Genomic DNA, 26,768 nt, shown 5'->3' on the forward strand with positions numbered 1-26,768 from the left:
CTTTTCTTTTTTTTTTTTTTTTTTTTTTTTTTTGAGGCGGAGTCTCGCTCTGTCGCCGGGACTGGAGTGCAGTGGCCAGATCTCAGCTCACTGCAAGCTCCGCCTCCCGGGTTTACGCCATTCTCCTGCCTCAGCCTCCCGAGTAAGCTGGGACTACAGGCGCCCGCCATCTCGCCCGGCTAGTTTTTTTTTGTATTTTTAGTAGAGACGGGGTTTCACCGTGTTAGCCAGGATGGTCTCGATCTCCTGACCTCGTGATCCGCCCGTCTCGGCCTCCCAAAGTGCTGGGATTACAGGCTTGAGCCACCGCGCCCGGCCGAAAAGCTTTACTTTTCTACACCTGAGAACCAGATGTGGGATAGGGGAGTGTAGGGAGTAGAATGCAAGACCCATCAAAATAAACTATCTCGAATATGTTCAGGGAACTTAGATTCTCAAGAATGCACAGTAGCATCTATATCAACTCTAAATCAAGTATAATATGGTTTAGTCATCAGGAGAGAGTTTTAAGTTTTAATGGTTTATTTAGAATGTGAAGTCTCTGCATCTTATTTTGCCCTTTCTCATTTTCTGCAAAGAAGATGACCTAATATTAGCATATAACTGTAAACATTATAAATATAATAATAGAACCTTGCACATCTGCACCATATGCGCATCAGAACCTCTCAACACTGAGGGAAGAAAATCATTACCATTAGCACCTATATTAGTGTTGGGGACTGCTCTTTTTAATTGCATGCTTAGGAGCTCATTCATCAGTTTTTATTGTCACAGTGCTGAAATAGTTTGCCAAGTTTGCAATTCTTAACCCCAAATAGTAGGAAAGTATTACTCAGTTGTGTCTTAAGTGAGATTGCTTGGCACTTTGTCTAATTAAATTGAATCGAATTGAACTCCAGATCCAACATTATGAACTCATGCCATTATTTCAACATGTACATTTAGTGATAATTTGAGTGAGTCAACTTCTATAGTTTGCATTCTAGATTAACAGAAATTTAGATAAATATATTTAAGTTCTCAAAAGAGATGACTTTCTGCTGAATTCTACTAATAACAGAGAAAGATACCATAAAGGATATTGAAAGTTCTCTAAAGTCACAAAGTAATTGAAACATGAAGAATTAACATATATATTAAAATAGTTTTGTTTTCTCTGGCAAAATTTTTATAAAGTCTTCATATAATTGCATTTTATAAGCATCAAATGACAGCAAATATATGAGATATTAAATGACAATTTGTTTTCTCAGAGTGAGATACACATACTTTATAGCATCTGCACTTATTTTAGAGTCAAATTGCTCAGGTTAATATGGCTTGAAATTTAATATCATTGCTTCGAGCACCAGAAAATAGATATGACAAGACATAGTATATAAAGAAATGCTGAAAGAATGTAACTGAAGTTGAAAAATACGTTTTAGAATCATTATGACTACCACCTGATGTCTGTGGCAATGATAATTACCAATTAAAGTGGAGATGAAGGAGGAGCTGGGGTCAAAAGGACATCTGCCCCTTCCTCTCTCAGATCTGGGTGTTTCCAGGTGAAACAGAGGATCCTTGAAAGAAAACCAGAAAAATCATTATGAACATGTCTCCTCTAATAATCATTTAATTGCTTAGGTAAAACATATTAAACTTCGATTATTTATAAAACATGTATTCTAAATAGGGCACTAGTAGCATCAGTTTATTTAGAGACAAACTGGGTTTTATAAATAAGCACATGGGTTTTACAGACCCATATGAGTTCTCTCACTCCTCTGAGAAAGTATGCAGGTGATGAAAGAAAATAGCACTTTTTAAATCGTTTTATGAGACTGTATTATTTATTCTGAGATGTGTCAATTAAATATTTGAAAGGAATTGAAACTTGCTGGAAAAAGGTTAATGAAAAGGAGGTTCAGTGTTAAAAATGATAGTGGGCTTTTATCAAGCATATCAAGAATGCTGTTGTTGATTTTCTAAATAACTTAGACTTTTATTTTTGATATAAGGGGTACATGTGCAGGTTTATTATATGGCCTTATTGTGTGATGCTGAAGTTTGGGGTATAAATTATCCCATTAGCCAGGTAGTGAGCATAGTATCCAATAGGTAGTTTGTCAGCCCCGACCCCCTCCATCTCATCCTCTTCCAGGAGTCTCCAGTCTCTATTATTGTCATCTTTATGTCTGTATGTACCTAATATTTAGCTCTCACTTACAAGTAAGAACATGCAGAAGTTGGTTTGCTGTTCCTGCCTTAATTCACTTAGGATAATGACCTCTACCTACATCGGTTTTGCTGAAATGGACATGATTTCATTATTTTTTATGGCTTTGTAGTATTCCATGGTGTATAAATACCACATTTTCTTTATCCAATTTAGCATTAATGGGCACTTAGGTTGAATTTATGTCTTCACTATTGTGAATAATTCTGCAATGAACATACGAATGAGTTAGTAAAGGAGCTCAAAATATTTCAAACATACATTGTCTTTTTGATAGAATGATTCATTTTCCTTTGGATATTTACCCAGTAATTGGGATTGCAAGTCAAATGGTAATTCTGTTTTATTTGGGAAATCTCTAAACTTCTTTCCACAGTGGCTGAACTAATTTATACTGCTTCTAAGAGTGTATGAGCTTTCTCTTTTCTCCACAGCCTCTCTGGCATCTGTTATTTCTGACTTTTTAATAATAGCCACCCTGACTGGTGTCAGATGATATCTCATTGTGGTTTTGATTTTCATTTCCATGATGATTAGTGATATGGAGCATTTTTTCTATGTTTGTTGGCCTCCTGTATGTCTTCTTTTGAGAGGTACCTGTTTATATCCTTCTCCACTCTTTAATGGGGTTATCGTGATTAAAGCCCTCAACAAACTAGGCATTGAAGGAACATTTGTCAAAATAATGAGTCATATATGACAAACTCACAAACATCATACTGAATGTACAAAAGCTGGAAGCATTCCCCTCAAGAACAAGGAAAAGACAAGGATGCTTACTCTCACCACTCCTATTTAGCATAGCACTGGAAGTCTTAGCAATAGCAATCAGGCATCAAAACAGAAAAAGAAGAAGTCAAACGATCTCTCTTCACTGACTGATTCTATACCTAGAAAATCCTAACGACTCTGCTGAAAGGCTCCTAGAACAGATAGATGATTTCAATAAAGTTTCAAGACACAAAATCGATGTCTAAAAATCAGCAAAATTTCTCTACACATATAGCATTCAAGCAGAGAACCAAATTAAGAACACAATCTAATTTAAAATACCCACACACAATAAAACCAGAATATCTAGAAATACATCTAACCAAGGAGGTGAAAAATCTCTACAAGGTGAAAGATCTCTATAAGGAGACACTGCTGCAGAAAATCATAGATGATACAAACAAATGGAAAAACATTCCATTCAGATGGATTGGAAGTATCAATATGGTTAAAATGACCATATTGCCCAAAGCAATCTACAGATTCATTGCTATCCCTATCAAACTATCAACATCATTTTTCACAGAATTAGAAGAAAACTATTCTAAAATTCATATGAAACCAAAAAAGAGCCTGAATAGCCAAATTAATGCTAAGCAAACAACAACAACAACAACAACAACAAGGAAAAGCTGGAGGCATCACATTACATAACTTCAAATATAGTACAAGACTACAGTAACTGTAACAGCATGGTATTGGTACAAAAGCAGACACATAGACCAATGGAATGAAATAGAAAACCAAGAAATAAAGCTGCATATCTACAGCCATCTGATCTTTGACAAAGCTGACAAAAATAAGCAAAGAGGAAAGGACTCCCTATTCAATAAATGGCACTGGGATTGCTGGCTAGCCATATGCAGAAGAATGAAATTGGGCCCCTACCTTTCACCATATACAAAAATTCACTCAATATGGATTAAAGATTTAAATGTAAGACCTCTAACTATAAGAATCCTAGAAGAAAACCTAGGAAATACTCTTCTTGATATTAGCCTTGGCAAAGAGTTTTTGACTTAGTCCTCAAAAGCAATTGGAACAAAAGCAAAAACTGACAAGTGAGACCTAGTTAAAGAGTTTCTGCACAGCGGGAACTATCAACAGAGTGAACAGACAACCTACAGAATGCGAGAAAATATTTGCCAGCTATCATCCAACAAAAGTTTAATATCCAATGTGCATAAGGAACTTAAAAAATATTATTGATTTTTTTAATAGTTTGGAAAAGAATAACAAAACTTACTCTCAATAAGTTGGAATATTTATTTTCATTTTTATTCTTCATCACATAGTATTTGTATAAACATTCAATGTTTAATAATTAATAGAGTAATTAATGCATAAGTACTGTAAATATTTATCAACAAAGGCCATATTATGTACACTATTTCAATTTTAATATAAGGCTTCACACAGATATGATAATGAAAATTAATATTTTCATGAAAAACTACTCTATTGGCTCCTATTTCAAGCATATAACCATAGAACTTGTCCCTTAATGTTTCCAGGTTTCAAAATTTTTATGAAAGGTTGTTTTGTATAATTAATCTCCATTAAGTGTACTATAAGTGGCTTGGGTAAAAAAAGTAGTTTAGAAAAGTGGCAATAAAAGTCAATATTGAAAAACCTGTAGAAAAAAATAATTTAAAATAGAACATCATGATATTGCTCAATTTGACAACTATGTACACCCTGTTCATCTGTGAACCACGAACCTATAAACAATCTTAAAAGTCCTGAGTAACCTCTGAGAGTTGAGGGCACTTCTCTCAAACTTGATCTTAACTTTGCTAGTCACCTGATTTACCCACATTATCTGTTCTGTCTTTGTCTTGCTATTCTTATTTAGCACCCTTTTCTCTTTCTCTATGATATCCTAAAATTACCTCCACTATTACCATCCAGTCTTATCCTTGGATTTAAAACATAGCCTAGTGCCGGGCACGGTGGCTCACGTCTGTAATCCCAGCACTTTGGGAGGCCGAGGCAGGCAGATCACCTGAGGTTGGGAGTTCGAGACCAGCCTGACCAAAATGGAGAAACTCTGTCTCTACTAAAAATACAAAATTAGCCAGGTGTGGTGGCACATGCCTGTAATCCCAGCTACTTGGGAGGCTGAGACAGGTGAATCGCTTGAACCTGGGAGGTGGAAGTTGCAGTGAGCCGAGATCGCGCCATTGCACTCCAGCCTGGGTAACAAGAGTGAAACTCCATCTCAAAAATAAATAAATTTTTAAAAAATAATAAAACATAGCCTATAGAACAAATGTGGCCTCCTGAGCCAGGGGTGTGGCTAAACTTATATTCTAAGCCAAAAAAGTTTTACCTATATAGCTACTATACACCAATTTGAAGAAAGCATGAATAACAGTAGAGAGATGTTTTGTGTTTACTTCCTGCAGATGACAGTTTACAATGACATGAGAATAAGTTTGTCCAAATGAGAAAAAATTATAGATCTGCCCAGTTAACACTTTTGCTGAAGAAGTTTCACCAAAATTTGCAAAAGAGACCCACATCAATTCATGGAGGAGGAAATGACCAAGTATATGAATATAATACTTGTTTCCCCCTTTAGTCATTGCCACTTTATAAAATATAGATAATAGATCAGGAATATACATATAATATTTGTTCTACTATAGTCAAACATCAGTGTCATGGAAAGCTGACAATGATACTGGGTTGCTTTCAAAAATCAACATTTTCTATAGCTTATTTCAGCTTTGGATGTTTAATGACTGATGAGGTTATTTTATCTAATGGATATAATTAAACACATTATATACTAAAATTGAAACTGCAAGAACAATACAAGTACATTGCATATTTATTCAAATAATTTTAATACATTTGTTTAAGCTGTCAAATGGGTGAAGCAAATAGAAAATGAAAACTGAAAGAATTTTAAGATCAAGAGAATCCCAGAGTTTGCAGAACTGCAGGCATAGATGAATAAAAGGCAGTCACAATTTCATAGAAAAGTTACAGGTTTTCATGACTAGAAATCATAATATAGGTTCTTGAGGCTATATTTGACTAGTGAATTTCAGCATGTGACTGTGGTTTTAAGTATCTTACATACCAGTGTGTTCAACTTTCAAAGGAAATTGATTGAGTCGACAAGAAACTATATGCACCAAGAAATCTGCCATGCTAACATTTTGAAAACAATCAAATGGCACCCGGAATCATCCTGAAATGTTTAGTTATGCAGGAGACACAAATCTGTGCAATATGTAAATCTACCTTAGTCTGTGAAAGGATATATTCTTTCATAAAAATCTCAAGCTTGACACTGAGCATACTTGAGCCTTGAATATTGAATGCACATGCATTCTCAGAGATGTATGTCTCAGGTCAAAACTCAAATGTACCTTGACTAAACCCTCCTTTCTTACTTTCCTCCAGAAGACTTCAAATACCTATCTCACATTTATTTGATTAATGGCTAACACTAAGTCAACAAGTAATCATTTTAAAATAATAAACAGGTTAAGTTAAACTCTTCTGGTTTTCTTTCTGCATCACTATGAAGAATTTACATTTTTAATACCTTAAAGGATAGACATAGCTATCATTTCGCTTTTTTTTTTTTTTTTTTTTGAGATGGAGTCTCGCTCTGTCACCCAGGCTGGAGTGCAGTGGCGCGATCTCGGCTCACTGCAAGCTCTGCTTCCCGGGTTTGCGCCGTTCTCATGCCTCAGCCTCCCGAGTAGCTGGGACTACAGGCGCCCGCCACCACGCTTGGCTAATTTTTTTGTATTTTTAGTCAAGACGGGGTTTCACCGTGTTAGCCAGGATGGTCTCGATCTCCTGACCACCTGCCTCGGCCTCCCAAAGTGCTGGGATCACAGGCGTGAGCCACCACACCCGGCCTCGATTTTCAAAATAGGGTACAGTGTATACTGCTCAGGTGATGGGTGCATTAAAATCTCACAGATCACCATTAATAACTTACTCATGCAACCAAATCCACCTGTACCCCAATAACTTGTGGAAAAATAAAATAAAAATACGAAAAATAAAATGCACGTTTTCTGCAGATTATAATTTATTAGCCCATTTTTTTTTAAATAATGTAAGCTATTGGAACATCACTGCAGTAGGAAAGTACCATTCTCCTTATATAAAAAGAGAAGAAAGGTCCACATCTTTGGAGGATACATTCATTGTATCAGTACATACCAATAGACGGTTAATAATGCTCCAGGAGTCAAATAACACAAAAAGAGTACACAATGTCAAATTAGATTGTAGACTGGGGTACTTCTCAAGTTTGAAGAATATTGTAATGTGTATTTTGAAGACTATAATATTTGTAACGAAAAAATGAAGAGGTGCTTTGAACACATGAAAGCACTAAAATTCCTCTGTCTAATCACTTTGCACAGGTATTCTTCGACCCTGTCCTGAAACTTGATTGTTAGATTAACATTTAAACTACTACAGTATGATATCATTACATACCACAGAGAGCTCCATTTGGAAAGGTCATTTAATTGGAGATAATATGAATACTAAAAGTATATTTCTGGCCTACTCAAACCTTTCCATCATGTCTTCTAAAATCCTTCTTTCTTGGTAATTAAATCCCTAACAACACACTCAATTTGCAAGAAGCTTCCAAAATCTCTTTACCTTAATTGAATAATTGTTTCCATAATAGGCATAATAATGGAGCCTCAAAGATGTCATTGTCATAATCCTGAAACCTGTGGCTATGTTACCTTACATGGCAAAAGGGACTTTGCACATGTGATCAAGTGAAAGACCTTGAGGAGGGGAGACTACCCTGACTTATCCAGGTAGACCCAGTATAATCACATGGGTCCTTAAGAGATAAGATGTGTTGATAAAAGCAGAGAGCCAACCAGGATGATGCAGTGGGAGAAAAACTAGATCCAGAAATGCTTGCTTTGAAGATGGAGGAATGGGGCCATGACCAACAGAGATGCCTACCCAGGAGGTGCTGTCAACCTCTACCACATGTGGGAGGATGGCTGGATCCAGTCTCCAGTGACAATGTAGCTGGTCTACATGACAAGTATGGTAGATCTATCTCCTGAAGGAGGGTGGATGTGACTGCTTGCATTTTAGGAGTAACTGTCATTGGTAATATGGATCAGTGCTCCATCCAGATATAGTGGAGGGTCTTCAACTGTATCAACACTTTTTTAAAGCTGTGGAACTTTGACCTCTATGGGTTACCAGTTGTTAATGAGCTGCTGCAGAGGTATCTCTTTCTTTTACTTTCTTGAATGTTAAACACTATACTATTCAATACTTGAAAAAAAAATAATGTTTTCTGTATGCCAGAAACTAAGCCTGGAAGTAGAAACACAGCAATAAACAAGGCCCCAAACTATTGTTCTATTTTCTTTATAAAATTACCCAAAATATACTTTTCTGTCCTATTTTTACTGTGCCTTTCTTCAATAGTTGACACTGTTACCTGCTTTCTGGCACTTATATATTTTGCTCCTTTACCACTTATCACTTTGATTTTAACACCAGCCTCCTGAACAGTCTCTGAGTCCCAGCCATCAACTCTGTACTCTGTCACAAAGAGTTGTTTCTGAATTGTGAATTTTTTCTCATCATTCCTCAGGTTAAAAGTCATTCATTGACTACCCATAGCCTCCAGAATAAAGTATTACGTCCCTATACTTTTATATAAGGGATTTTATATGTACTTAGGTAATTATGCACATTTTTATCTCTTAAATGCTGCTTTTATAGTCTGCGTATCAGTCATTCTGAACTTCTAGTGCTTGGATGTCATTCTGAATATCTCTTGCTGGGACCTAAACAAGTCAGACCTAAATTAAATAAAGAGTTTCTGCACAGCAAGAGCAACTATCAACAGAGTATGGACAACCTGCAGAATGGGAGAAAATATTCACAATCTATGCATCCAGCAAAGGTTTAATATCCAGAATCTATAAGGAACTTAATTCAAAAGCAAAAAACGACTCCATTAAAAAGTGGGCAAAAGACATGAACAAATGCTTCTTGAAAGAAGACATACAAGTAGCCAACAACCATATGAAAAAATGCTCCACATCACTAATCATCAGAGAAATGCAAATCAAAACCACACTGAGATACCATCTCACACCGTCAGAATGGCTATTATTAAAAAGTCAATAAATAATAGGTGCTGGTGAGGTTGCAGAGAAAAGGGAACACATACACTGCCAGTGGTAATTTGTTTGAATTAGTTCAGCCACTGTAGAAATCAGTTTAAAGATTTCTCAAAAAACTTAAAACAGAATTAGCATTCAACCCAGCAATCCCATTACTGGGTATATGCCTAAAGGAAAATAAATCATTCTACCAATAAGACACATGCATTTGTATGTTCATTGCAGCTTTATTCACCATAGCAAAGACATGGAATCAACATAGGTGCCCATCAACAGTGAATTGGATAAAGAAAATGTGATACATATACATCATGGAATACCACGCAGTCATAAAAAGAATAGAATAATTCCTTAGCAGCAACATGAATGCAGCTGGAGGCCATTGTCCTAAGCAAGTTAATGTAAGAACAGAAAACCAAATGTCACGTGTTCTCACTTACAGAACATACTCAACAATAGACATTGAGAATCACTAGGGGGAGTGAGGGAGTCAAAGGTTGAAAACCTAACCCTTGGGGACTATTCTCAGTACCTGAGCGACAAGATTAATCAGACCCAAAATCCCAGTACATATACACATGTAACAAACCTGCATATGTACTCTGTACTCCAAAACAAAAGCTGAAATTATTAAAAAACATACAAACACATTGTTGCAGATATGTATGTTTACATTAGAGCACATGTAAAAATTATTATGCTATGTTGTACATGCTTCCTTGGGACTGCCTAGATAGTAAAATCATGCTTCTATTTTTTTCTATATTTTGATTGCCATTGGCTTTAGTAAAACTGATTAGATTGGTAGAACAACTAAGGGAAGAATAGACACATTCTTAATTTCTTCAGACGCCCAATAAAGATAATACATTATTGCATTAATCTATACTCTTATAATTTATGATGGACTCTTGCTAGGATTAATATATTAAAGTTTCTGTTTAACATAACATAGTGTGACATGACACTTATTAAAAAATGAAATCAAAGATTGAAATATAAAAATGATTTATTATTTCATCCCCAAAGACCTTGTGACAGCATGTAATTTGAAGGTAATGTGGAGATGATATAAGGAGGTACAATAATTTGCTAATTACAGATTCCCTTTTCCCACATGACTTTTCTTTTCTTTCTTTCTTTCTCTTTCTTTCTTTCTTTCTTTCTTCTTTTCTTTCCTTTCTTTCCTTTCCTTTCCTTTCCTTTCCTTTCCTTCCTTTCCTTTCCTTTCTTTCTTTCTTTCTTCTTCTTTCTTTCTTTCTTTCTTTCTTTCTTTCTCTTTCTTTCTTTCTTTCTTTCTATCTTTCTCTCTTTCTCTCTCTTTCTTTCTTCTTTTCTTTCTTTCTTTCTTTCTCTTTCTCTCTCTCTTTCTCTCTTTCTTTCTCTCTTTCTTTTTCTCTCTCTATTTCTTTTCTTTCTTTTTCTTCAGTACTGAATAGAGAGCAAAACCTGAGTTTTTCATTTTTATCAAATTACTGACTTGACAGTAGTTTTTTAATAATTTCATTGATGTTTTGTTCCATGGTTTTAGAGCCAAGGCTTTCTTTCCCTTGTGAAGCTACACATGACAGATACATTGATCCAATTTATCTTAATTCCTCAGGTCTCAATACAATATTTTTGCAATTTTATGCAACTGAGATGTGGAAATTTTTTTAAAGCAGAAAAAAAGAAGAAAACTTACCATAGACTGGATAGTATTAACATTATGATGGAAAGCAGGCAGTTTTCAAACCTTTATTGATTTGCTTTGCATAGATCAAGCTAATTTCAATATTAGCTATATATTCCAGAAGGAAGCTTCTCACGTTATTTTGAGAGTTCATTGTGGTCTTAAACACATTGTTTCATGTAGTGCACAATCCAATAAAATACTAAAAAGCCAGTGATAAAATTCTCTTCCATAAAGTAGAATTCAGCAACCAAACCAACTGGAAAACTTGAGCCATGATGACATTGTCAGTGACCCCAAAGCAATCGCCTTTATGGTTCAAGCAATGTGTAATGTTGGTGTTTAACCCTATTGAAAATGTTGGTCACGACTTAACACTGGCTTTCTATTATCTCTGTTTTAACAGCTGGAATTTCTGCCTGACTAGTGTGTTTTAAATTTACAAAGCATTCCCAGTATTAACATGTGGGCTGCATTTTCTGTTTCAATGTGATATGGAGAAATTTTTCAATGGCTCCTCTTGTGCTTGAAAGTAACCGCTAATGTGGGCAGATACATGTGTTTGTCAGAAAAAAATGTCTCTAAAATATAAATGGTAGATATCTCCAGGGGAGTTTTCCTCTTTGGGCCTTGAGGATGCCCTCAGAACCCAGAATGTCTGCTGTAAGCTCTTTTCAATAGGTGTGAGTCATTGCACAGCAGGTGCCACATGTGATGCCAACTCAATAAAATGAGAGTTTTCCATTTGTAAATCAGCTTCATGAACTAATACTCTTTTGCTTGTCCTCAGTGCCACTGGGATATTCTGAAATATGTTGAAAGGCAGCTAGAATATTGTAAGTACTACAGGACAAAACAAATAATCATTTATTTTATTTGGTATTTCTAGTGATTAGAGAAAAATAGTAAAATACACAGCGTTCATTACATATATTTCTGTCAACAATGGAAAATAGGTGAAAGAGCAGTATTGTTACACAATGTCTCAAATAAACATAATATGCAGTTTAATTCTTTAAATAATAGCTACATGAAAATGTGTATTACAAATTAATTTTGAATGTGATTCACTTTACTATTTCTTTTCTTGTTTCTCCTGCCAAGCAATAAAAACATTTATTAAAGGATATTTGAAACCTTCCCAAAGACTAAATAAACAAGTAGAAAAAATACAAAACAAGAGTAAAATAGCAAGTAAATATTTTGACTTTAAGGCTAATAGTTTTGCATTTTAATTGCTTTTTAACATTTTTTCTCTAAAAAAAGTAATATATTTGTATAATACTTTAAAATTTATGAAATACTTTTGCATGTATTTGTCTTGTTTCATCCTCATAGTGAACCTGTTAAGTAAACAGGGTCAATAATATTTCCCACAAATATTTTCTTTTTAGAGGTGAGGAATCAGAGGCAGGGTGAGGCTTGGCAAGGCTCAGTGTATTCTAACTAACAATTCCATATTCATTTACTGTTTTACCCACTTTACTTGTCACTGTGATTGGAGAGGGGTATATGTGTTTATGTTGTTAGGTGTGGTTGAGTGTCATTTATAAGGTACTTAATGCATGATCAAGGCCCAAAAAAATGTATTAAGATTTGTTTTAAAAAAATCAATATTATAATTAATTAAATTGCAAATTTCAAATGTTTCTAAGTTCTTTAACATCATTGGAATAGCTGGCAGATGTTATTAATATTTTTAACAATTCAGCACATAAATATAATACACTTAAGTAAAATCAATTGTCTTATTCCTAGAACTTTTAATAAATATTTGCTTAAAGCTATATTTGAAGGCAAAATTCTGTTTTCCCTTGCTTTGTGCATCCTCTAATCACTATGTCAGGATTCCATTCTCTTCCTCACCCTAAGTGACCTAACTTTATGCCAATATTATAACTCCCACACTCACCCTCTCAAGCTCTTAAATTTCACATTGACAGCTCTGCCTACTGGCTATGTATGCCAGGGTGTCCTAGAGTATTTGAAGCAAATATCCTTCAAACCTTATGATGTTTTTCTGAAACCTGCTTTCACTGGAAAAACATCATCCTTTGCTGCCTATGTCATCCTCACCAACTTTTCAAATATAATCATGCCAGTCTCCTTTTCAAAAACCCTGCAGTGCTTCTGTTTTTGAATGAAGTCTAACCTCAAGAATGGGCAGCTCAGGCCCTTCACAGTTTGCCCTCAGGCTTTGTCCCTTCCCCTACCCTCATCCAATGGACACTCCTGCACAAGTGACTTTCTTTAAAGTTGCATGCATGATAATATCCATAGCTGTTTGATTATTGGGGAAAGTCTTTTGTTTATTCATTTGTTTTTCTACAACACTAACTCCTACTTATCCAAAAGAAAATGCTGTTTAAAAATGACTTTGCTGGAAAAAAAAAAGAAAAAGAAAAAAATGACTTCACTGATATTCTCTAAGAAATCTCCAATCAAAATTTCTCCCATGGATGATGCTGTATATCTCTTGTAGCATTACTTACATTGCATTGTGATTATGTACTCATGGATAACTTAATAAACATTTAAGAAGCTTACTATGTTTCAAGCTTACTATGTTTCAGGTATTCAATCAATATTGAATATAGGAAGTTCGATGCATGCTAGTCTTTTTTAAACCCCGTGAAAATTGAGAAAATAGACTCTTTAATTGTCAATTTAACATAGAAAAGCCAAAATGGGCCAGGTACGGTGGCTCATACCTGTAATCCCACCACTTTGGGAAGCCGAGGCGGGTGGATCACTTGAGGCCAGGAGTTCAGGACCAGACTGGCCAATGTGGTGAAAACCTGTCTCTACTTAAAATACAAAAATTAGCTGGGCATAGTGGTGCATGCCTGTAATGCCAGCTACTCAGGAGGTTGAGACACGAGAATGACTTGAACCCAGGAGACGGAGGTTACAGTGAGCCGAAATCCCGCCACTGCACTCCAGCCTGAGTGACGTTAAAAAAAAAAAAAAAAGAAAAGCCCAAATGAATACCATGGAATACTATGCAGTCATAAAAAGAATGAGTTCATGTCCTTTGCAGGGACACGGATGAAGCTGGAAACCATCACCCTTAGCAAACTAACACAGGAACAGAAAACCAAACACCACACGTTCTCACTCATAAGTGGGAGTTGAACAATGAGAACACAAGGACACAGGGAGGTGAACATGACACACTGGGGCCTGTCGAGGGATTGGGGTAAAGGGGAGGGAGAGCATTAGGACAAATGCCTAATGGATGTGGAGCTTAAAACCTAGGTCATGGGTTATTAGGTGAAGCAAACCACCATGGCACATGTATACCTATGTAACAAACCTGCACGTTCTGCGCATGTATCCCAGAACTTAAAATAAAATAAAAATAAAAATAAAAGAGTGAAAAAATTGATGTCAAATCTTTGAAAATTAAAATGTTATATAAAACCAAAAGTTACTATGGCCAAGGAATAAATTTCAAAGACAAGTGGTCAAAGTTCATTGCACAAAATAACTGAGTGGAACAAAATTGAATAGGAAGTGGCCACATAGTCATTGCATGAAAACATTGATTATTAATGGTTGTCTATTGGAACTCTGAAATAAATTTTCACTGTGTTGCTAAAAAAAGAAAGAAAAAAGAAAAGAAAGAAAGAAAGGAAAAGAAAAGAAAAGAAAAGAAAAAGAAAAGCCCAAAATGAACAGGTTTCTGCTATTAATATATAATGTAGTAGAATATTTTTTCCTTCAATATATTAACTATATTTTAATAGCTAATAACATTTTAATGGTTGATTTATATTTGGTAAATAAATAATTTCAATGGCAGAAATAAAATAAAGTTTTGAGAAGGAATGTCTCTCTGCATCTGAAATGTAAAAATTAATTAATGTAGGTTTAAATTTCCTTGGAAAGTTAAATTCTTATTAGAAAAAATAAACATAAATTTAAAAATATATCTTAATTTGAGCTGGAAACGCAAACAGGTAAGTTAAAAAGTTAATACAATATGATTAAGGCTTATCATATTTGTTCTAGAAAGGTGGCACAATCTCAGCTTACTACAACCTCCCCCTCACGGGTTCAAGCCATTCTCCTGCCTCAGCCTCTCGAGTCACTAGGATTACAGGCACACACCACCATGTCCAGCTACTTTTTGTACTTTTAGTAGAGACTGGATTTTGCCATGTTGGCCAGGCTGGTCTCGAACTCCTGACCTCAAGTGATCCACTCACCTCAGCCTCCCCAAATGCTGGGGTTGTAAGCATGAGTCACTGTACCCAGCCCAAGCAAGTGGTATTAATCGGTAATTTCCAAACGACATTTTTGGCAATTGGTGTTAATAACTATCTATACCAAAGAGCATATAGGTGGCAAATTTGCAGGAAAATGTTCTAGCTCAATAACGTATAATAAATTAATGTGCCTGATTGTATTGTCCAGTATTGGCTATAACAACAAGGTCTTTTATCCAATGTGCTCTTCTGTGCAGGTGCCTCCTGTTCACTCCCCAATTAATTGGTGACATTTTTCTTTTTTTTGGAATGCTCCCTCTTGGAATCCAGCTACCATGTAAGAAGCTCAAAGCACTTGGAGGGGCCATGTGTAGGTTTTCTAATTCAAAGTTCCTGTGCAGCGCAGCCTTTGAATCATCACAGCACAATTTCCAGACATATAGGTGAAGATGTCTCCAGACGATTCCAGTCTGCAGCCATTTGAATATTCTCAGCTGAAGCCCTAAAAGTTGTGGATGAGAGACAAGCCACCTCCACCAGGCCCTGAATAAATCCCTGGCCCACAGAATCCATTACTATTAAAAAATAGTTTTACACAACTGCATTTGAGGGTTTTTGTGTGTGTGTGTGTGGCAAGAGAGCATGATTTAAATAGAAGAAATATCACTTAGAGTTAGTCATTACTATTAACACGATTACTAATAAGTCAAATGAAGCATTTACTGACTATCAAAATAAGACAAATAAAAGGTTATAATAACGTCTGGGAGTGAAAGAATGTTGAAAGAGATGTTCTCACACTTTGCTAATAAAAGTGTGAAATGGTATAACCTGTGGAAAACAATTTAGCAATAACTGTCAAAGGTCTTAAGAGCATTATCACCTATATGAAACAATGCATTGTCATTTTACTGGTAAGAGTCATTGAAATGAAAATACATATATAGAGATATATAGGTAGATACACAAAATTGACACAGGTATAGAAAGTTATGCAATCATATATGCTTTTTCAGAGCACTAATTAGTGCCATGATTTTGAAGATTAATTTAGGGGTGCCTATTAATTTCAAAGACAGCCTGATCATTTTATCAAGAAATTCTCCTGATTAGAATCTATTCTAAAACAAGATAAATGCACAAGTCTTTATCTTCACATGTGTGTAATAGAAAAAAAGATATCCAACATAAATGTTGATCAATATAGAAAAAGTAATTTATAGTACAGCCATACATTGAATGCATAAATCTTATTTTAATTTATCAAATCACCCAAGAAAACAATAATATATTTCAGCAGGGTTTGGTGCGGGGGTCCAGGACAGTAGCTTCTGAAAACTTTTGCTATGCATTTTATATCTTTCTGAGTGTTTGGACTTTTGCAATTTTTGCATTGTGCATATATTGAATTTTTAAACAAATAATTTTAACTACATTAATTTTTTTTCACTTGAAAGACAACTCTGTAACAGGGCATTACACTAGTACCAAACTCACACACTTGTTGCAAAGATTATATGATGTGATCTGTGTTAAAAATGTCTTGTTCAAAGTAAGCGACTTTTAAAAATGATTATCAGTTTTGGAAAAGAAAGAACATTACAATGTAAATGTAATACATATTTTTGGAGATTGCTTCAAACTAATAGTTACAAAGGGAACTGGGTGTCTTATTGAGGTTTATATTTCACAGCGTGTTGCCAGTGAATCACCAATAAAAGTCACTCCCGGACTGACTGTTTACAACATTGACTCTTGCTCATATCCTAGAATTACTAACTGAAATTCTTCTTATCTTTATGACAAGCTCCTAACTAAAATTTCTACAATCAAGTCAAAGTACAACAGTCTTAACAATGCTTCCCAATTAGTTTAGAAGCATCTTTTAAATTAATAATCGGAGAAGCTTTCACATTCTGAACACTCACAAAAATGTCTACTCCATAAAAATATATCTCGAAATACTTGTTGAAATATTAGTACATTCTGCATTCTACAAAAAAGCTTTCCGATTTTTCAAACTCAAAAATTTTGAAGTATAGATTCACAAAATTGTTAGAAGTGTTCAATGTGAATAGTTAATTGTAAATGAGGATACAAGACAAAGACGATACAACACTGAGCAAATAAGGATTTTATTTGAGGGGGTAGCTCAAAAGTTTTTATAGATCTATAGCTTGTCAAAGTTAGACATAAGAACAGTTAAATATGTTTCACTGATAAAATATATGATGATCTCAATCAAATCTCATTATTTTGGGAAATAATATAATTTAGTTTAAGAACATTTCATAGATTTTCTATTTCTATACTTAATATTTTTCTTTAAAATGATTATTTATGAAGAAATTCATTAGAAACGATATTTTTCTTGTATTAGGTTGGTTCAAAATAATTGCAGTTTTACCATTACGGTTTTCATGGCAAAAACTGCAAGCTACCTTTGCACCAACCTACTACTTATGTATAAATTTTAAATTCTAGCAATACTTTTGAGAAACTTTCAGACAAATGAACACCTAAATAATCTGGAATCAGCAATTCCAGATGGTTTCATATATTGCTCTTACCTAACAAAAACCTGCAAATTGACTCCCTGGAAAACAACTTAATTAATATGATCAAAAAAATATTTCTCTTACAAAGAGGATGTTATAAAATAATATTGATAGTATTTTGGATTAAGTTCTTTTGCTCTGGGGACTGCCATTTTCAAATGCAACATAAAATAGGAGATCTAAATGCATTAATAAGCAGTATGCAATCTCACAGCAAACTTCATTAGAGTCGATTAGAATTCATCCAATATCTTTTCAACTTATCAATACATTAACACAGCAAAACTAACTAGCATCTTACCTAATTTTATTTTCAATAGTAACAACCATATGCTTCTTGCTCTAAAAAATTAAACTCTGTGTTCTACATACTTTTAAGATAAATGTGTACAATAAACCAAATTTACTTTTGTTCTTCCTGATGTCAATTACCATTTTGTGCCACACTTTGGCAGAATTGGCTAATTTGAGGATAGATTTATTTATCCTCAACTGTATTTCTTATGGACGTAATTCTAACAGCATTCTCTTACAAAAAATCTTTATCTAAAAATAAGTGTCCTTTTAGTCCATATTGTGTACATTTAACAAACTAAATGTTAGACCTTGAAAAAGTTCTATTCTCTTTCTCATTGAGGATGCCACTTTTGTTCATTTGTGTGACTCAGTTAATATAGGTAATGATAATTTTGCACAATAATATCCTAAATGACCTGTAGGCACATATTATCCAAAAGATGTTTGAGTTAACTGGCCATAAACTGTTCCTTACTTAATGAAGAAATTATTGAATTTTTGGCCTGGCACAGTGGCTCACACCTGTAATCCTGACACTTTGGGAGGCCGAGGTGGGCAGATCACCTGAGGTCAGGAGTTCGAGACCAGCCTGGCCAACATGGTGAAATCCTGTCTCTACTTAAAAAAATACAAAAACTAACTAGGTGTGGTGGCACAAGCCTGTAATCCCAGCTACCCAGGAGGCTGAGGCAGGAGAATCACTGGAACCCGGGAGGCAGAGGCTGCAGTGAGACGAGATCATGCCACTGCACTCCAGCCTGGGAGACAGAGCGAGCCGCCAGTTCAGAAAGAAAGAAAGAAGGAAAGAAAAAAAAGAAAGAAAGAAGGAAGGAAAGAAAGAAAGAAGGAAAGAAAGAAAGAAAGAAGAAAGAAAGAAAGAAACTATTGAATTTTTATTTATTCTTCAATATTTATACACTAAACCTCACCTGAATATTCTAACAAAAATATCAGATACTCTAAGTTAATGCAATATCTTCATCTATAGTTGGTTAGCAATATTATTTATATCATTAGTCTTTCATGATGTAAAATCCCATGGTTAATATAATTAAACAACTTTATCTTCATGTACATTTTAACTTGTATCCTAATATTTTTCAAAATTATTAAATAAATGTTTTCCATTCCCTCTATATATGTAATATGTCATTTTCTGTATCTATTATAAAGTCAATATTCAACTTTAAAGTAGCAACAAGTTGAGCTCATGTTGGAGCCTTTCTTTGTATAGATTACATTGATGTTAAATTATTTCATGATGTGTTTATATCATACGATTTAATTGTTTATGTGGGGATCATAATATCAATACTAAATTTGGTAATCTGAAACTTTCAGCTGAAATATTTTTTCTTATCATACATGTCACTATTCAAAAGTTAGGCATTATGTTCTATGGTAGTTCTCTAACATATGTGAGTGTGTGTACACACACACATATATATATATAACATGTATGTTAAATATATACAATACAAATAAGCCTAAAAGATCAGGCACAATAAGAAAATAAAAATGTTGTCTGATCTAATAAACTAGTAAGAAGAAAATGTTGGAGAGGAAGAATAGGAAGAGGAGAAGAATAGAAATAAAAATAAGAATGAGAATAAGAATCAAGATGTTTTACAAAGAGAGTTAACTCAAGTGGCAGATAAGAAAGATGGAGTTTCTGGTTTGATTTTATAACCTTTCAAACTCAATTTCATTACTTGTAAAAAATATATATACATATATATACACACACATATACATATATATGTATTTATGTTTCTGTTATTGCTATCTTCTGTGACTGTTATGAGAATCAGAGGAAGACATGCAAATAAAAGTCAACAAACTTCAGGAACTGGAAAATTTGAATACATGATATAAGCAAGTATACAAAGAAAACTGATGTCTTGCAAATCCAAGGGTTTGCAAGCAGATATTTTATATCAAACCCAACGGTGAGTAATGCTGACTTTACTTAGCATTATTTTCTTTTTGTTGTTGTTCTACAGTTAATTTTAAAACCTTGTTCAATATTGTAAGAAGCCAATATGGTAAAAGAATGTACATCTATATGGGTGGTTGTATTAGTCCATTTTTATGCTGCTGATAAAGACATACCTAAGACTAGGCCAATTTACAAAATAAAGAGGTTTAATTTTAACATGGCTGAGGAAGCCTCACAATCATAGTGGAAGGCAAGGAGGAGCAAGTTACATCTTACATGGATGACAGCAAGCAAAGAGAGCTTGTGCAGGAAAACTCCCCGTTATAATAACCGTCAGATCTCGTGAGACTTACTGTCATGAGAACAGCATGGGACAGACCTGCCCCCATGATTCAATTAGCCCCCACTGGGTCCCGGTGGGAATTCAAGATGAGATTTGGATCGGGAGACAGTCAAATCTTATCAGTAGTATTTCAAAGCACTATGGATAAATGATAGATTCTTCCATAAATGTTGTTTGGATAACTGGATTGTCATCCAGAAAAAAAAAAAAAAGTTTGATTATCACTTCATGTCCTACAGCCTTGTAGTCAAATTTCATATTGACCAACAATGTAAACATAAGATATAGGACTAGTAAAGTAACTAAGAAACATTAAAAGTTTGTATAAAACCTTTGTGGGAAATGCCATTTTATAATAAAATAAGACACAAAATCCAGAAGACATTAAAAAATTGATAAATTGTGTGACTTAAAATTTTAAAGAAAAAAATCCTACATGAATAATATAAACATTTTTTCACTCAAAAAACAGAGGCTTTTTTTCTTATTTTAAAAATAAAAGTCAACGAAAGTTCAATTTTTAAAATGAACAAAAGAACAGTCCAGAGAGAAGGAAACTCAAATGACTCTTAAAACGTAAAAAAAAAAAAAAAAAACTCAATCTAAGCCATAATATGTGAAATGTAAATTAAAACAAACTAAGAACCAATAGCACTCTTAGTCTTCTGACTATAGTCCCAAATAACATTTTCCGTTAAAATTAACCGGTGCTTCTTGGAGAAGTGGCTGACTTCAGACCTTGGTCCATGAATATGTAAGATGGGCTTAGAATCTTTTCACTCTTAGAAAGCAAGGAAACTATTAAAACTATTAGGATTACATCACAAAGACTTAGATATCAACTTGAAGAGATACCTACTGGGAAAAGATAGGACAACCTGTTCATAATAAGGATAATAACTGCAACAGATTGAAATAAGCCTAAACAAGCCTAGGAATATAAAAAATTCAACGTTGGCAATATGTGCTGGAAATATTCTGTGAGGCCACATCAGAAAATGTCATATTATAATTAAATATCAAGTTACGAGATTAAGAAAATAAATTCAGTATTTTAATTCTTTGAAAAAACAGTACAGGCAGTCTTCTTGTGAATGTAATAATAGCTTTGGTATTGATTTTGATTCATTCACTTTAAAATCACCTGTGTTTTATTGTTTTAAGTCAATTTAATGTGATAGGAAATTCATCACATATGGCTAGTCAATCCCTACCTGAGTCACCAAATTAACCTGACTTTAAATTTATAATTCGTGTAGAAAATGATAGAGCCTTCTATAATAAATTACTTAAGTAGTTTACCTGGAATCTCTTTATATAAACAAAGTACACACTATTCAAAGCAGGCCCATATTTAAAAAGCAGAATAAAATAAAGTTTCATAGTAATTGACTTCATGGTCTAGATATCATAATTTCAATCACTTAAAAAAACCAAGAACTTTAATAAATGTGATTATGATTAGCTATTTTTTAACAGTTGTGGACAGGCCTTTACTATTATAGATATTTTAGAACAAATTTTATAGAAACAATAGTAGTGATAAGCATTTATTCAGTGTAAATAGACAATTAGCTTATGATATTACCTACGCAATGTGTGATAAGCCATAGCAAATCCAATTTGCATTTGGGTTACACCGTAACCTTCTCTTAGAAAAAAATATATGTAATACATATTATAATTTAATATGACTAAATAATTATATATAATAAAAGTAGGCATTTATATATTTTAATATGTAAGATAAATAGGAGAATGCTAGAAATAAAATGAGTTAACATTTATGTATATACATTAAAAAATTTAACTGAAGGATGGAGGTAATTATTTAGACATTTAGACATGGCAAGAAACGAACCATCTTGACTCCAAGTTAACTTTAAGATATGGATTTTCTCTTCTGTGTCTTTCCTGTCCACCTTCTCTGGGTTTGACTGCTCTGTTGTTATTCTGACCACACAGAATGGAACAGGAATTAGAATTCTTTTTTTAGAACAAAGATGCTTTTTATAAAACCATGAATATCTACTTTTCATGGGAAGGAAGTCATAGTTTCGTTTTAGTATGCAGATAGGCTTCGGAACAATTCCTCAGTTCTAAATCCCTTGTTCCCTTTTACTTGGATGCATTTGAAAACTCTTCAATCCTATGAGTGTTCCTATTGCTGACTGAGTCATACATGATCACAAAGGATCACAGTCCTGTGTGGAGAAGAAAGAAAGGAATTGCTAGTAAAAGAAAACATAAATCCACCATCTGCACAGTAAGAACTGGACAGCTGCGAGGGAAAGCACACTTTCTCTAACAGCCGATTTGTCATTCAGCCCAGGCTGGAACCATACAGCTCTCTTAGAGTTAAAAGTCTCAACAAAGGAAATTTTGGAAAGTTAAGGTTAATGGGCAAAGTCTTTCATGATCATCAGAGGAGTCTAGGTTAAGGGCTTTGTGGTTGTTTCTCAGGGAGAGGAGAAAATGTACCTACATCATAGTGTACTATTCTTATACAGTTAAAGAAGAATTTTATTCCAAAATTATTTTCAAAGCTGATAACAATTTAATAATTATTTCTGATTTTGTGATTTCAAGGCCACAGTCTAACCTGTTCTAATCTGTTACATACCTGAAAGGGGAAACCCTGCTCTATGACAGTCTCAAGTGTGAGAGCATATTTTGCACTTTTCTTCTTGTTTCTGATTCCTCCTTTTATCAAAACACAAAAATTAGCTTATACTACAGCAGCAAAAGAGACATGATAATATCCTTAACATTTTTTCTTTTCTTGCATGATATTATGGTGGCTTATGCCTCTCTATCGACAGCAGAATAGAATAGAAATATGTAAAACTCGGAGGTAGGTAACCAGCACGTGGTTCTGCTTCACTAGAACTACATGATCAGTGGTAAAAGAATGTAGAATAAACACAGTATTTAACACCAGGTCTTCAACTCAATGTGCATTTCACTACTTTGTGCACAATATATGTTAATTCCGGTAGGTCCTGCAAACAATTTCTGCACTTTACAAGACACAAAATGATTTTTTCCTAAATATTTTCCTTTATTGCTTTATCACAAATATTTAATAGAAGTATCTACCTTCATGGTAATCCTCCAAAGAACATCAGAGGGTAGAAACTGTGTTTTCTGGGCTCAACATAGGGAAGAATAATTACTATAATGAGTGCCTCAATGTGAAAAATCTCTATAATGAGGTACATAGTGTTATGAGAACAGGAGAACGCAGGAGCCTATTTCTTGTCCTGGAGGTGGTAGGGTGGTCTGGTTTGGGAAGGGAGTGGTAATATTCTGGGATATTTTTCCTAAGGAAGAAAAGAACATACTAGTTGGCTAAGAGTTAATATTAGGGACATTTTCTGTCTGTGGAGTATTGTGATAAGCATATTTCTTACTTATTTATTGTGTTGTTACTACATCCTCACAGGACAGAGAATTTTATCCTCATCTAAAGTTTCTTAGATTCAGAGATTTTAAGAAATGTATGCAAATTTGCAACCTACTAGCAGGCTGATCTTATTCCAAAATTTTTAAACCCTTTCTCTATAATGGGAAGACATTCTAGAAGGAGAACAAAGCTTCTCATTCAGGACTTAAAAATTAGCTGGGCGTAGTGGTGCACGTCTGTAATCCCAGCTACTCAGGAGGCTGAGGCAGGGAGATTTGCTTGAACCAGGGAGGCGGAGGTTGCAGTGAGCTGAGATTGTGCCACTGCACTCCAGCCTGAGTGACAGAGCAAGAATCTGTCTCAAAAAAAAAAAAAAAAAAAAAGACAGATAAAAGAGTCTGTAGGACAGCAGTGAGTAGCCCAGACTAATTGTAACCAAACACATATAAGGAAGGTTTAATGAGCAAGAGGGAGAGAAGAGACTGAGAAGTTATATTAGAGCCAGACTGAAGGACAGCAGCTATCTGTGATACACCATTTGAACTCTTCACTCAGTGCGCAATGGTAAACATGGTTGTTTTGAAGAGACTTATTGGATGGCAAGATTAATCTGACAGCAGAGACATAGTGAGATTAAAAAAGCATGTAAAAACAGTAAGGAAGCTAGTGATAGCAGTCAAAGATAATGAGAGTTCTGGCAGGAGGAATAGAAAAAGAAATAGATTGGAAAAACAGTTTATGGACACAGCCAAAAGGATTTTGCTACTGACTCAACTTGGGGAAAAGTTAGGTTACAAAAGTTAGGTGTTAAGCATGGATGAAAAGGAAAAAAGTGGAAGCATAGTAGAAATGAATGAAAGGACAAGTTTTTAAGAAAACCTGATAACATTTCATATGGGGAATGTGATTTGCCAATTTGGATGTTTTTTAAAACAGTGGCAGAAAATAATGAAAACTTGATATAGGATATCAAAATGTATGTTAGCACGAAGATTCAGATTTGTGAACCAACATGCAATGCAATAGTTGGTGCCACTGAAGAATTTAGAAAATAAGTACAAAAAAGAAAGATATGATGATGATGATGATGCAGCTGGGTCTGCCATTGATGTGACAGTGATAGCTATGGTCATACAACATTTATTATTTGCCAAGTAGTATTCTAGGTGCTTTACTTACATTAAATTATTCCTCACAGCAACCCTATATGTGAGGTAAGCCCCATTTTACAGAGGAGGACACTGAACCACCATCAGAAAGAGTAATGTGCCCCATGTTATACATTCAGCAAGAAACAGATTTTTAAGCCTACAGGTATGGATACACACACATATATACATATGTGTATATATACAAATAATATCACCATTGTCATCAGTTTGGATTGCATCCTTTCAGAGAGGAAAAGGTCTGCAAGATAATGTAAACTAGTGGTAGTGTTTTTTGTTTTATTTTTTTCCAAGAAAAAGACTAGGATTGGGGTAATGTTCAATCAATACTTTCAATGTGTCTCTGTTCTTTGAATTCTTTACAAAGCGGAAGGCAAAAACTTGCATAACTATAAATGAATGAAGCAACATGATTACTTACAAATTAAATCTACATCTTATGGAGAAAAAATGTAGAATGTACATAGATAAACCTGTAATTAGTGATTTTTTCATAATTCAAATATTTGGAGATAACCACTATTGAAGATGTGTTAAATTCCCCTCCAGCCTTTACAGCAACTTCATATCTTGCTCCAAAAATTCACATTATATTTGAGTTTTACTTAGAAGTCAAACAAATCATATTATGTTCTATTTCTATTTGTTTAATTTAAAAATACTTTTCAATTTCTTTTCAATATCCTGTGCTATGACATTTTGGACGCCGATCCTTTCCTTAGCCCCAAGGTTTGCTGATTTTTATTTAGACATCACTGGGCTGAAGAGATGTTTACCAGACTAAGTTTTGTTTGGAAACAAGGCAAGCAATTTTCTGTTTAACTACTCATTGTCCACTTGGCTCCTTTACTTTTATACTCTCACATATTTAGCCAATGTAAATTTCTATTACCTCAAGAGTGATTTAGCCACTTAAGGGATGGGAGTCCTATGGAAAGTCTCCAAAGAAAAACATTATCAGCGAAGAGTTTACTTGCTTGTTATTTTTCTCTTTTCTTCTATGTTTGCTAAAGCTTCCACACTGGGGGTCAGGTTTTTGTTTGTGTGTTGTGTTGTGTTTTGCTTTGTCTTTACAGCCTTTTTCGCTACAACTTTATGTTTAGACCATCCTCTACATCATGTAGAATTATGTGTTTTCACTTAGTCACCTTCCTGATGTTCCTGGCAAGGAACTCTCCACCCTCCTGAGAGTTTACCAGAACTTCTATGCTCCCCATGAGGAAGCACTGCTCTGTCAAGTAGAATTATTTGAACTTTAGCACTTTCCTCTGTCTAATTCTGCAGCATAGCTAATAAAATGTCCTTGGAATTTCTAGTACATTGTAGCAACTCTCCTTCCTAGTAACCTGTGTTGATGTAAGTAGACCGAGTTGTGAGGGTGTAGATATTAGGGACTGGGGAAACCAGAAGGGGAATACAGAGAGAAGAGACTGTCGGAAGAGAGCCCCAGAGCTTGAGCAGCTCTGTGATGGTAAAGCCAGAACAAGTACGATAAGAATAGAGTAAGGCTGACACAGCAAAGAGACATCCAGTTACTGCCCATACTAACCATCAATTCAGGAAGAGACAGGTAGTGGAGTACCTTTGTATAGGACCTTTCTGACATGGTGACAGGGTATTGGACTGAAGATGGGTCAAAACCAAAAGTAGGACCCCAAGGGTTGGGTTAGAGTTCCTGAACCAAAATCTAAACCCTTGGAACATGAAAGAGCACATTAGGTATCCACTTCTGATGGAAAAAGGGTAGAAAGTAAAAGTGTCATCACAATAACAAAGCATCAGTTATATGAAGTGTCATAGGTCACAGCAGAATTACAGCAAAACAGACTAGATACTGCCTCCCCTGACATATTCAACCAAGGCTTTGTTAATTTGAGTTAAGCAAAGGTTTATTTGCACAGACTGATAGCCTATGATTGATTCCAAATCAGGGTTAAAATAAAAGCAGTTCACTAAACACGTTATATAAGAGATAAAAATTTAAATGATGATTTATAAGTGATTAGTATGGAAGAGGAAACAA

At 34.5% G+C, this 26,768-nt stretch overlaps 1 protein-coding gene across 2 annotated transcripts in view; it reads right to left on the reverse strand.

The window, feature by feature from the left end:
* Positions 1-26,768, reverse strand: part of SEMA3E (semaphorin 3E) — a 281,858-nt gene that overhangs the window by 53,780 nt on the left and 201,310 nt on the right. For both annotated transcript variants that reach the window (XM_033193243.1, XM_033193241.1), the window contains exon 5: positions 1,475-1,568. In XM_033193243.1, coding sequence (XP_033049134.1) covers positions 1,475-1,568 — 94 coding nt within the window. The remainder of the gene's footprint in view (positions 1-1,474; positions 1,569-26,768) is intronic.

Source organism: Trachypithecus francoisi, unplaced genomic scaffold (genome assembly GCF_009764315.1).
Source record: "Trachypithecus francoisi isolate TF-2019V2 unplaced genomic scaffold, Tfra_2.0 Lachesis_group4, whole genome shotgun sequence".
Taxonomy (NCBI): domain Eukaryota; kingdom Metazoa; phylum Chordata; class Mammalia; order Primates; family Cercopithecidae; genus Trachypithecus; species Trachypithecus francoisi.